We start from the raw sequence: 14,275 nt of genomic DNA on the forward strand, positions 1-14,275 counted from the left end.
GCCGGAGCTGAAGAAGCATGGGCCACAGCTTGTCAAAGGGAATTTTCATTTGCATTAATATTTAAGATTTGCTAAGTTGTTAAAAGTCTTGTGGTTTTCTGTATCAGCAGCTTCTCTCTGATTAAAGAAGAGAACTCTCTGTAGCTATAGATAGATAGATAGATATATAAATATATATATATATGTATATGCCAAACTGCCTTACAGGTTATTTTTCTTTCTTTCTTTCTTTCTTTCTTTCTTTCTTTCTTTCTTTCTTTCTTTCTTTCTTTCTTTCTTTCTTTCTTTCTTTCTTTCTTTCTTTCTGTCTTTCTTTCTTTCTTTCTTTTTTCTTTTTTCAGTGTTGTATGTGTAGCAGGCACTTGAGTTTATATGAAGATGTTTGCTTCAGTCGAGGATGGAAGAAAGAGTTGTGAGGTGGTCCAGGGAGATGTGAGGCAGGGAGAGAGGAGGCAGTAAGAGTATGAATTTTTGACCACCAGCCACCACTAGCCGAGAATGTCCAGGTAGATAGGGGTGGCCTTCCCCAAAGCGTGGAGAATTTTGTAGATCTCCTTGATGTTCAGCCGCTGCTGGGGTTCCCTCTGCCAGCACCCTAGCATGACGTCATACACCTCTTTGGGGCAGACTCGGGGCCGTTCCAGAACACGACCTTGGGTAATGCACTCAATGACCTGAGAGAGAGAGAAGGAGAAGGAAGTTACACCCTTGGCCACGTGGTTACGAACCAGCAAAAGGTGGCAACCTCATTGATTAGCTTCATGACAGAGGTGGGGTCCTCACAAGAACAGGCTGAAGGCAGGCTGGAGTCAGCATTGATTTTCTTGTCTGTCCTGTGCATGGGTTATGGGGATAATGGGCAGCACGGCCTGGTGGAGCCCACTGCTGCCCTTTGTACTCCACCCTTTGGGTTAGGCCCGCATTGACCACTGACTCCCCACACACTCTTCCCTTTCACCTCACTCTTCTTCTCTAGTCCCGCATCTCACCTGGATGACTGAGCTGCATTCATTTTCCACTTCAGAGGGCAGGTTGGCTGCTGACCTGTCCTTCCCCCTTATAGGAGCCTGCATGACTTTGAAACCACCTTGAAGGAGCTCTGCCCCATCTAGTCCCTGCACTGCCTATCTCCCTGTAGCTCTCAAGTCCTGTCAAGCTCCCCTCTCAGTCATAGCCTATGCACATGTCACCACGCTTGCCTCTGAGGTTTCTATAGGACCCTTTGTTAGTGAGGCCCATCCTTCCCTGCTCTTTGCCCTAAACCATGTATCCTATTTCTTTTCAAGTTCTTAACACCAGGACTGTTTGTTTTACCATTGCCCACTGGGCAGCCAGCGCAAGTCAGTTAGTCTTGCGGGATCTCAGCATCTTCATCTTTAAGGTAGGAATCAAATGTCTGCTTGGCCACTATCCAGGAGAGCTGTAAGGACCAAATGAGACCAAAAAAGGGGGCTGTATGGCCCAACATACTGAAGGGGTGGCCAAAAGGAGGAGCAGGAATAAAATAAGTAGCACATGGCTGGACCAACCCCACAGGCCATTTTAGAACCAAGTCTGTAACTTACGTTTCATTTCCAGTTTCTCAAAGGCATATTGGCTAACACTGGATATGTACTTTTTTAAGGTTTCATTTTCTAGTTTTCACATTACTTTTGACTTCTCCCTAACTCCATTACTGTGTAACTTTGGACAGACTACTTACCCTGAATTTCAGTTTTTGCATTTGAAAATTGGTTGTGATGATAAAAAATACACAGAATAATCTTTAGTTCAGTAGCTGAACAAGTGATATTTTCCTTCTTTGCCCTCGTTAGTCTGTATTTTGTTGGGCAAGAAAGCTGCCTTTTTTCTCCTTTGTATCTCCCTGTGCTGTCCAACAGTGCCTTCTCTCAGATATCGTCTTATGTCTCTCCGACCTGGGATGGCCTGTCAAACCATCACTGTGTCAGCACCCTCCTGGTTATATTCACCCTGGAGTCTGTGGTGTCCCACTAGGCTCAGTCTTTGCCAGTCTGATAAATCCCCAGCTGCTCATATTCCCCATTCGTGTTAAAGCCCCATTTCCATCTTCCAATACCTTCATCTCTAAGAAAAAAAGAATCCAGTTCTAACTGCAGTAGGAGCTGCCAGTGCTAAGATCAAAAGCACTCAGTGGTGTCTTTTCTAATGTGGGACCATCCAGGTTGTCGATTTCCATAGAAAAACCCATTATCAGTGACTGCCAGTACTTCCTGCTGCAGTGGGTGGAGTGGGGGAGGTGGCTTGGGTCGGGAAGCCTGCCTTCAAGGCCAGTGCCTCACCAGGCGGTCTTAGAAGAGATCACAAACACCCTGTTAGCTTCTATGAGCCAGCTTGCATATCCAGGACAAGTCTTCTGCTAAGACCGATAATTTCCTCAGCCCAGATCCTCTCTTTACTAGGACCACCTAAGTAACAAGGAGGCCACATTCAGGTGCTTGTACGTTTATGTGTGCATCTGTCTCACCCCCCAGCAAAACAATAACAATTTTTAAAAATACCATAACAAATGGATTGTGACATATGCTTTTTCACTATTTTAAAAGGATGTTAAAATGTTTTATCTTACTTTAGGAAATGTGGTCAGGTCCCATTGGGCTTGTGAATAGTGAAATATTAAAGATTTAAAGAAATGCCTTCTTTTCAGTCTTTGAAATTCACTTAATTAAGTGGTCAGGACATAGGAGAGCAGAGATGAACAAAGCTTCCAAGAAGAAAGACATTTTCTTGAATATTCAAATAAGATTTCAATACTAAAAGGCCCTTAAGTTTATGTTTTCCCAGAAAATAGAAGATCATAAAAAGAACGGCAATTTTTTATAGGCCTGCTGGGTTGGGAGACTGAGCCTCTTACTGTCTAAAAACTGTACTGAATTCCCTGGGGTAACACAACTCTGATCCACACTTAACTGAGAAGTATCTTGACGGATAGGCTTTGGAGGCAGAAGAATCCTGGGACCACAGCCCAGGTTTTCTCCATATCTTGGTGGCTCTCTCCTTTGAGACCCTGATCAGTCCACTCCAGGACACCAAACAGTCCCTCTTCCTTTCTCCTGAATCTCAACAGGTGTTTTTTTGAAAATTACTGAGTTTACATAGCTAATGTACTTAGCAAAGTGCCTGGTACTAAATGTTAGCTACTATCAAAATTTCTTTAGTAGTATTTTATTATTATTATTATAAATTAAAATTATAAAATAAAGTGTGTTTATTATTGTGTTTAGTATTATATTTGTTTTATTCCTGGAAGTCCACATAAAGCTCTATCAATTAGGTGAAATTGGCCTCCCCAATTCACCACCCTGTACATCCCTGGGCCTGGCGTGCCTGAAACTTTTGGGGACCAAGATTATTTGGGCATACTAAGTCGTAGGTGTTTCCACAAGATGGCACAATTGAAAAATTCATAGTTGTTCTTTGTTTTCATTTTCTGTCTTAGTGAAACACTTGTGAGCTTTAAATGTAGCAGAACAAACAGAACCGTGACTTGCATCTCAATTTAGACATCTGATTTCATGCTCTTTTGACAATTATAACACATTTCTTACAGTTACAATTTTTTTTCTACTAAGAAGCTCCTCCTGCTTATGCCTATGTTCACTCTACTGGCTCCAAATCCTACCTAATGTTTTATACATTATGCCCAAGTCCTGGCCTGAGATATCTCTTATCAGCCTTCTTCCAAATCAGAATTCCTCTGTGCCCCTTTCTTTACCTCTGTGTTTGAGAGCTGGAACCATGGCTGCTTTCCATAGGTGAAGATCTCCCAAAGGATCACCCCAAAGCTCCACACATCACTCTCCGTGGTGAACTTCCGGTACATGATGCTTTCAGGGGGCATCCAACGGATGGGGAGCATGGTATGTCCTCCCACCTAAAAGGGGTCAAAACAGAGGCATTCAGAGTGACCAGATGGCCAGAATGAGCCACATCTGCCTGCACTCTTCATATGAGATGCACTCTTGGTGCATCCTATTCTAAGCCACAACTTTATGCAACTTGTATCAGAGGGTGAGTGGAGACACTGACATTCAAGACCTATGATATAGGAGACAGCTAGAGTAGCAATTAGAAATAACACCTAATGGAAGATAGTTTCTTTGAGCATGAAGAAAGACCACAAGATGATCTGAAGTGAGAGAGAATGTTTCAGAATCTGGTACTACGTTAAAAATCTAACCTTACGAGGAAGTCCAGAAGGAACTCAGCAGAATCAACTGAGCAAGCCACCAAGTGGCGGACCATTTGCAGACATCAGATTAAATTCTTGGCCAAGGTGGCAAAGGCACAATATATTCCACATGCATCTAATCTGTAGAACTATCTGCTGCTACCTGGCAACCCTGAATTTCTCACCACAATTTAGGACTCAGTGTTTCAAGTGAAGGGGACAGGGAAGTTCCAAAAGTGTGGAAGACCATGTGCTAATAAAATAGGTGATTTGAAAAAGAATTCACTACAGTTTTTAGTAAGTTCAAAGCTCAATAAGGAGAGAGTCTTTAAACATAGCCTCAGGAAAACATCAACCATTTGTGGGTCTACCAATCTGAGAGACAAGAGCACGAGGAAGTGATTGACAAGGACAGACACCCAGGGCACACTATCCTGAGTAAAACATTAGAAAAATCTTCACTGCCTAGCAGGTTAGATATATTAGCATCAGTGGAAGAAATTTCACAGCATGTTTTTAAACTCAGAAATTAACTGCATCATTAGTAAACAGAGCTTCAGAAATTGGAACTTTTGGCTAATACATGGAATTTGTTGTTATGAAAGTTCTTACCATCGATAAAAAATAGTTCTCTGTATATGCCCTGGTGAACTACTAACCTGAAGTTCTCATTTCTATGGTGGGCCAGTTGGAGGAATAATAACAAACACTTAAGAAAGAATGACTTGGGAGATGAGCAACATTGCTTATAAAAAGGGAAATCATGTTTGCCTTATCTGCTTGAAGTATTTTAAAAGATAAATGATGATATGGGTTTGCAGAAAAGTTATTTTCAAAGTGGGATTTTATAATTGCTCTGTATTAAGTGTAAAGACAACTGAAGATGTTTCTCTCTGACAACCAAAGACTCAGAAAGTTTACTACTCACAGCTGTTCAGAAATTATAGAAGCAAAAATTAATTGAGAACATACTCTAGAAAAACAGAAAAAAATAATCCAAGTACACAAAGACTTGGAATATAAAAAACAATGCAGAGCAAATAAGCCACAAAAATGCAATTTAAATATAAAGAATGGTTGCTAATTTGGTAGTAAAAGGTAATACATTTACTAATAAAGTCTTCCTGTAAAATAGAGACAAAGTAAATAATAATACTAATATTGCTAACAGTACTACCAATATTACTACTAACAAACTTAACTGGAATAAAACTTCCAGATAATTTCAACCATAAGTGCATAAAAGAGCAGATATATAAATAATTAAAAGCCCAATAAAGGCTGTATCTTTTAGAAAGGAGGGAAAGGAGCGTATAGACAATGATAAATTATTGTCTATAACAGTTTAAATATGCTTGCTAAAATTTTAAAGCAGCTTCTAGAAGAATAGAAATGGTCCATATAGCTTCCAAACCAGTTTTAGGAAGATAGAACCAAAAATCTTAAACTAATACTAAAAAGACTACAAAAAGGGCAAATGGGGTAATGATGAGCAGGAAGCACAAAACAAAACAAAAAAGTTTAAAAAATATTACTATAAATAATAAGTACAAATGGGTTTTACTACTTTCTAAATGAGAGAGAAAAATTTAGATTACAAAATCAAGATTCATGTTATTTAGAAAAGACACATCTAAAACAAAATTGCAGAAAATACTGAAAATGAAAGGATGAAAAAATACAAGCAATAAAAAGAAAATATAATTGGCTATATGTATACCTGTATTCATATATGTATATATATATACATCTCTCTATATATATGTATATGCAGATGTATATGGCCAATTTTGTTTCTTGTATTGTTTGTTTTCATGAATTTTATATTGTTTCATGTGTGTGTGTGTGTGTGTGTGTGTGTGTGTGTGTGTGTGTGTGTGTGTGTGTGTGTGTGTGTGTGTGAAAACCAATTTCAGTCTATGGTCATACCACCCTGAATGCACCTGATCTCATCTGCAAAAAAGAATTCAGAATGCCAAAAATTAAATGGAGACAAAATGGTTTGTATCATATTGAACATATTTAAAGATGAAAAAATTTATCATTATAATAATCATGAAATTTTATGCTCCAATTAACATGGCAACAATATATAAAATATATATAAAAATACACATTTAAAAGTATACATATATGATGAGTAAAAACAGGTTATAAATAAAAGGGAACTGACAAACCTACCATTACATATAATTATATATAAAAAACTAAATTATATATAAAAAACTAAATTATATATATATAAATTATATATAAAAAACTAAAACACACCTTTCACAAATTACAAATTAAGACAACATAAATGAAGATACATTTTAAAAATAATATAATGAGTTTCAATGAGTAGATATGAGTGTTGTGATTGTGTATCTTTCAGCCTTCTTTAAAAGTTGCACATTATTTTCAGTGACCTAAAAACATTTACAAATACCAACTACATATTAAACCTCAAAAGAAATCTGGAATTCCAAGGAAAAAATAAATAAATATAAAGTAAAAATAAGAAATATTTTTGCATCAAATAAATAAAAATAGAAATTAAGAACAAAAGGATAATTTTAAAAAGGTTCTCTTTGGGCAATTATTTAAAAATTAGTTGGTAAGTTAAAAAATTGAAAACAAAATTTAAAACTGCTTATTATAATAATAAATAAAGTTCTATTCATTAAAACCTGCAGAATATGGCTAAAGTAATTTTTAAATGTATTTTAAAGTAGTTAAAACATAACTAAGCAAGAATTCAATAGAAAATGAAGTAAAGACTTAGGAAGAAAATGTAAAGCAAACAAGAGGAAATAATAAAGATAAAATAAAATAAATACTTATTAATCAGTATGAAACCAACAAACAAAAAAAGGTAAAACAAACAATGCAAAGGGGGAAAAAATGCAGACTCGATCTACACAATCAATTGCTATTTCTTTCAAAAACTGTATAAATCTTGTCAAGGTTAATAAGGGATGTAGAGGAGGCAAATGTAAAATGTTAAGAATATTACAATAATAAATTTGAAAATATACATGCAATGATTGATTTACTAGAAAATATTAATGAAAAATGAAAAATAGAAAACTTGAACACAAACAATTAAAACTGTAGTAAAAAAAAAAATTTACACATTAAAAATATATAAGGTCCAGATGGTTTTGTGGGTGAATATCTATCCTACTTATACTTTTCCAGAGCAAAAAAGATAGCAACTTTACTGAATTACTCTCTGTGGCTTTCATGTCTGATGACAAAATCAGTCAAATTTAGCATATAGCCTTAAATATATAAATACAGATATAGATATTTTATCTACATATGTATATAGCTATCTCTGTTATAGTCTCTAAATCGAAATAAAGTATCATATCAAATCAGCAATATTACAAGAAATCCATATTTTAATTCCATAAAGTTTATACTAGAAATGCAAAAATGCCTCAACCTTAGGAAATCTGCTGTTTAATTTACTAAATTAAGAGATAAAAGAAGAAAAACCATCCTTTCAAAAGATGTCAAAATTGTTCGACACCCTTTTCTGATTGAAATCCCTAATTTATTAGTAATAGAAGGTAATGTCCTTTATTCAACACACTAAATATCATATTTACCAATAAAACATTAGATGCATAGACGGTATCTTCTATTACTGATTTTATTTAACACTCTTCAGAAGGTTCTAACCAAAGAAATAAAGCAGGAAAAAATATCAGGTACAAATATTGAAAAGGAGGAGTCAAAATTGCCCATTGTCTGGATATGATATGATTATTCGAGATAATTGACTAAAAAGTAATTAGAGCCAATATATGATTTAGTGAATTACCCAGATATAAGAGGAACACACAAAAGTCAAACTATTCTCATATATTAGTAGCAATTACTTCAAAATACAATGAAAATAAGATTGTTTTTACAAGAGCAACAAAAATGTTTAAAATTTTAAGCATAAGTCTTAGAAAAAAATATACAAGGCCTATTTAAAGACAAGTGTTGAAAAACATAAAAAAGATCTGAATAAATGGAAAAGTGTATCATTTCCTTGAATGAGAAAAGTCAATATTGTAAGTCTCTCATTTCTTTCTAAAATTAATCTAAAAATAAAAATTAATCTAAAAATTCAATACAATTTAAATGAAAACTTCAATGGAATGGTGTATGGAAATTGACAAAATGAATCCAAAATTCACCTAGAGTAATAAATAGCTGATAAAAATGAAAATATACTTGTAATAGAACAAAGATGGAAAGTTGGTCTATCAGATAGAACAATTTTTACCAAATTACATAAAAAGCACACTGTTTTTTGGCATAAGGATAGACAAATTTATTAATGGAACAAAGGAGAGAGTCCAGAGGCAGACCCATGTATAAATATTGGAATTTAATATATGAAATGATGGGTTAGTAATTAAAGTGTTGGGACAATGAACCATTCATTTTATAAAAAAAATACACTTAGATACCTACCTCACACCATATACAAAAATCATTTCCAGATGGATTAAAGAGCTAAACATAAAAAACAAAACAATAATAATATTAGAAGAAAACTTGGAAAAATATTTGTATAACCTCAGGAGAGGAAGCCCTTTTCCTAAATAAGATACATGTTCAAGAAGCCACAAAAGATAAGATTTAGAGATACAACTTACAAAAATTAAATACTTTTGCATGGCAAAAGACAAAATAAGCATAGTTAAAAGAGACAAACGACAAAAAATATTTGCAATATATGTTACAGAGAGTTAAAATCCACATAAATACAAAGTGCTCCTTCAAGCTAGTTAGAAAAAGCAACTCAACAGAAAAATGAGTAAAGGATCAGAACAGATGGTCCACAAAAGAGCTGCAAATGGCCACAAACATGTTAAGAGATGCCAATTAAACAACAAAGAGACACATTTTTTAATGTCATTTGAAAAAAAATGAAAAAGATTGATGCTATCTGGTGTTTGAGAAGGTATGAGGAAAGAGTTATTCTGAAATGCCATTGGGAAGATTGGGACAGCCTTTTCTGAGGGCAGCTTGGCAGAATCTGTCCACACTAAAGATTCGAGTGCCTTTGAACCCAGCAATTTCACATCTAGGAGTCTTTGAAAAATATTTGCTTACATAAGCAAGAACATTTGGTTGAAGACATTTATTTCATTGTCTCTAAGAGTAAAAATGTGTTCATCGTTAAAGGTATATGCAGCAGTTAAAAGCAATATAGTAGAGCTATGTGTATTGATACAAAACATTAGTCTAGGACATGTTAAATGAAAATGCAAGACATTGAAAAATATATTTTAACATTTTCAATGTAAAAAATGTGTATGTGGATACATACGCAATTACATAGCAACACCATGTAACTTTGAAAATGCATAGAAAAAGGTCCAGAAAGCCAGTAAACCAGTGATTTCCTCTAGAGAGGAAAGCAAGGGTAGTGACTAAAGAGAGAATTTCACTTTTTACTATAGGTATTTCTATGTCGTTTGAAATTTTATGATGATAATAACACGACATTTGAAAATTTGAAAACAATTTTTTAAAAATGAATAAAAGGAAACCAGTGTACTTAATTTAAGTTTTATTTCAAAAGGTGATTTTTTTAAGGAAAATTATGTTTGTGATAGAGTATGGTAGAATTGTTTATTGTACCTGGTTTCTTGATTTAAAAAAAAATAGAAGTCAAGAATATAGGAACATTTCTCTTGATGAGAAATTTTAAATAATGATGTTCTCCAAATTGATGCTGGTGTGTGTCTCATTTGATAATTTCATACACAATACAGAAGAAGTATTCTAAATTGAAATCTCAAAGTTTAGAGAGAAATTCAAGCATTCTGGGTGTAAACTGTGATGAGCATAAATATTGTGGCAGAAAATTATCAGCATGGTATTCATTGGCCGCAGGGGCCCCACTAAGGAGACTCTTAACAAGAGTCTCCCTTAGCGGCACCGCCAGTGTGGGTGAAGTTTATACTGCATTCTTCCAGGAGTAAACTAAAATATTTCAAGAGGCCTGTGATACAACAAAAAAAGTGCAATAAATTGGAAGTCAGGAGCCCCGGGTTCTGATGTGACTTTTAACAAGCAGTTTGAACTTCAGTTTCCTTGTCTTCAAAATAGGGTTAAGCAACGGGCCTGCCTAAGGTGAGACTATGTATGCAAAAACCCATTGAGTATCCTTAAGTGTATATGCAAAGATATACACATAAAGTAAGATAACTCTTTACTGTGTGTTTCTTTACATATTGCTAATTTCCTGGAATTTCCTTATATCCCATGAAGATCCATGCTGATTTTCTTAGAATGATCTACATAATTCTCCCACGTCAGAGGGACCCCATCTAGGAAAGGCAGGGATCAAAGACTCCCCTGATAAAAAATTATTGACCAATATTCCCATGGTAAAACCTAGTCACATGTAACCTAGCCACAAATCATAATCTTAATGATAGGAATAATACTAATTAATGAATAATCAGTACCAGCCACTGGATGCTACATACATCCCTAATTTAATCCTTTCTCTATTCCTATGTGATAGAAGCCTCTCATATTCCCATTTCACAGATGAAGGTAAGGTACCTTGCCCAAGCATTGCATGAAAAATATTAGATAATGATCCAAGTTTTCGGTGATACACTAAATGATTGAAAGAGGAGACATAAAGTAATAAGGTGCAGGAAAGATTCCAAGAAATCATTCTAGAAATAAAACAAGTAATTGGAGGAAGTAGTTGACAGCGTGCCCCAGAACACCCTCTTTTCAGTTGCTGGGCTTTCTAAGTATGTTTCTGCTCTCTGTCATCCTCCCTTTGCCACCTGCCCTGTTCTGAAGGAGGCTGCTGAGTTAGGTGTATGATGCACAGCAAAACCTCCTTCTCTCTTCCCCACCTAATGATTTCAGCAGCCACTGATGATCATTGCCCAGATCCATTACTTCATCAGTGGCTGCAAAATGGTGACAATCTAATTATAGCATTCCCTCTGCATATATTAGCTGGAAATCTTTTATAAATAAAAACTTTCTTTCAACAGCTATTTGGCTATACTGACAGTAGCTTTTACAGGACAGGCAAGGTAAATTCTTGATTCTTTCTCTCTGTTTACTAGTCCTTAGAATAATGAATTTATTTCCTAGCATCACCCAAAGGTGATTAATGAGAGGTTTGTTTTGGTTTGATGTGTTTTTGAGAAGCATTATCAATGCTTGTTCTTTAAGCACACACACACACACACACAAAGTGTTTCGTTCTATTGTAGTTATTATTTTCAATGTCTGAGGTCCATTTGGGGCCATTGGAAGTTTTAAAGGTCTTGCCTGTGTCCTCTCACTTAACCCCAGTAGCCTCTGACAGCATCCTTGCTTTCTGGCAGGAAAGAATATTCTAGGCTCATCCTGTATATTTCCTGAGCCAGCCTTGGAATCAGCCATTTCTCCAAGGACCCCTGGATCCTTATGGTGGACAATGGAATTTAGAGACCACAGTGTGGATCCTAGGAGTGTTTGTTGCTACTGAGGTGGATATTATTTTTAAGTATTTATAGTGGAAATAGCTAGGAAATACTTTTCTTAAGAAAAAGTGCATCATTAGTTCATATTTATTTTTCCATACTCAAATTTAGGATCACAGAGCTTTTATTTAACTTCTTTAATTTAATGTTTATATTTTTCTCTTATGCTGAAAATCTTGATTCCTATAATAAGAATATTACTTGTGTATACTAATATGTACATATAATATATAATATAGTATATGTATATTAGAGAGAGTTTCAAAGTAACAGTTCAATTACTGTTATGATTACTGAAAATCACCCACATTCTTTGCAGCTTTTTCTATACACCTACTAGGGACATTCAGAAAACAGTTATGTTTTAAAGATATTTGAATTAACTCCTTTCTGCATGGTGAAGCCAATACATAGTCTTATTTGCCTCATTTTGCTTTTGATGTGTAGGAATTGCTTTTAAAAATTTTTCCACTTGATTTAATGTTGCTTGATAATAAGTCAAATCTGCTACATGGTTTCAAAGTCAAAACCACAAAGCAAGGTCCATGCAAGTATAGTCTAGTTTCCTCCCTGGTCATGTTCTTCATCCTGTTCTCCTCCCCAACAGGTAACAGTTTTGGCTTGTTTCTAGTTTATTCTTCTATTGCTTTTTCCATAAGCAAAAATGGATTTACATTTGGTTTTCTCACTTTCTATACTTTACTTTTTTCACTGGAGTTCACTCATTCCTTTTGTAGCTATATAGGACTCCGCTGTGTATGATGATGCTGCAGTCTATCAGTCAATCTCCTACTGGTAAGCACTTGGGTTGTTTCCTGGTTTTTGTTATTGTCAATAGAGAAGTGCACTTTATACATATACTGCAGGTTATTTTTACTCACCCTAAAGAGGAAAAGCCACTGTTCCATGGGATGAAGTCTAGAATTCCTATTTTATGTTATAAGCAGAAATATAGTACAGTGTGCACTGAAGTGGTTTCAAACCAGGGTCTGCATAATTTTGGAGATACATGATGTCTTTCTAATATATACTCAGGGAAGGATAGTTTTCAGGGATTTTGCAGATCCCCAACTCCCATATGGATTTTTTTTCTTAAATTGAATTTAGAACCTGTTCCTGTGGTCCAGCTATCCTCTTGCTCAATTGCCCCTTGTTCCTCCCTCCCCCTCCCACAAAGAACAAAGTTCTCATTCATTCTAAATCTCAGGAGTGAATACGTAGAGAGTACAAATTTAAAAACTCTATGAAACATTGGTACAAGTGTTAAAAATGAATGTCTCTGGTGACAGGAAGACTAATCCTTTTGCAAGTTGAGTAGTTCCCAATTCTTTTCAAACAACTGAAGGATGACAAACCTAAAAGAACTGTCTGCTGAGAGAAGATTAAAAATAAATTTTGACGAGACCAATAACTAGGTAATAGTTCAGAGAACTGAGTCACGTTTGATAATAAAACTCTTTCCTTTCCCTTCTATTTGTTTATTGTGAATGTTTCTCAGATCTTGTATCTATAAAAATGAAAACATAGAAGAGATCCTGAATCTTCCTTACTTTAACAGTAAGTAATATTCATTAATGAATACATGAACTAATTTAAAAGTATGAGATGCATTTCCATTAATATTTTACTTTTTAGCTTTCATATTCATCAAAAGTTGTGATGTTATTTCGATTAGCTGCCTATTTCTGTGTATTACTAATAATTGTAATAATAACTCAATAAACTTCCACTTTCTATGTTTTGCTAGTAATTGTAATAACTCAATCCAAAAACTCTTAACATCTAGAAACTTATGTTCATTAGACATTAAAAATTAAATTTAAATCTTCATACATATTTTTGTCACAGTGAATTATAATAGAGTAGCCAATAAAAAGATTTCATGCATAAAAATTTATTACATAAGGATAAAAGTCAGCGGGGTAACTGAAATGAAAATATAAATCCAAGAAGAAAAAGGAACCATGTAAAACTGACTATTTAAGAATTTGTTCATGTGTTTAATAGATGATGTACCAAATTGCTCTGGTATTTAAAGTTCATTAGATGTATTAAAGGAATGCTATAATTCTTTAATGTCAATATTTACAATATTCTGGAAATGGCATCATTTGCAGCTATTTAAAATTATGTCAAAGGTTTTAAATGGCAGCTTATAATGTACAAGGGGCATATATCATTTTTCAAAATTCTTGTAGGGGCAGCTGGCCGATTAGCTCAGCTGCTTAGAGTGCAGCTTTATAACACCAAAGTCACAGGTTTGGATCCCTATACCTGCCAGCCACCTCCCCCCTCCTCCCCCCCCCCCCCGCCAAAAAAAAACAACCAAACAAAAATTCTTTTAAGGGCATAACAGTTTGAAGACCACAGGTTTTTAGAGACCAAGAACCCAGGGATACAAAGTTTGGAGTCCTTTCTCTCCTGTCTTTCCCCAAAGCTGTATCCTCAGGCCATCAGCTGTATAAGGGGAGAGAACAGGAAAAGAGAGTAGCAAGAGCAGCAGATCCCCTCCAGCCCTATTTCTTTAATTTCATCAAGTCCTTAGCACTCACTTTCAGCCTTGTCTCTGAGGCCCAGGAGTAAGTGGTGT

At 35.2% G+C, this 14,275-nt stretch overlaps 1 protein-coding gene across 4 annotated transcripts in view; it reads right to left on the bottom strand.

The window, feature by feature from the left end:
• Nucleotides 1-488: 488 nt before the first annotated feature.
• The window catches only part of NTRK3 (neurotrophic receptor tyrosine kinase 3), a 358,581-nt gene continuing 344,794 nt past the window's right edge, over nt 489-14,275 (bottom strand). For 2 of the 4 annotated variants that reach the window (XM_063089450.1, XM_063089449.1), the window contains 3 exons: nt 8,648-8,689; nt 3,734-3,892; nt 489-674 (listed from right to left, as the gene is read on the bottom strand). In XM_063089450.1, the coding sequence (XP_062945520.1) occupies nt 489-674; nt 3,734-3,892; nt 8,648-8,689 (387 nt within the window). The remainder of the gene's footprint in view (nt 675-3,733; nt 3,893-8,647; nt 8,690-14,275) is intronic. The other 2 variants (XM_063089452.1, XM_063089451.1) reach the window with 1 other exon arrangement.

This window comes from Cynocephalus volans, chromosome 3 (assembly GCF_027409185.1).
Source record: "Cynocephalus volans isolate mCynVol1 chromosome 3, mCynVol1.pri, whole genome shotgun sequence".
In the NCBI taxonomy this organism is placed as follows: domain Eukaryota; kingdom Metazoa; phylum Chordata; class Mammalia; order Dermoptera; family Cynocephalidae; genus Cynocephalus; species Cynocephalus volans.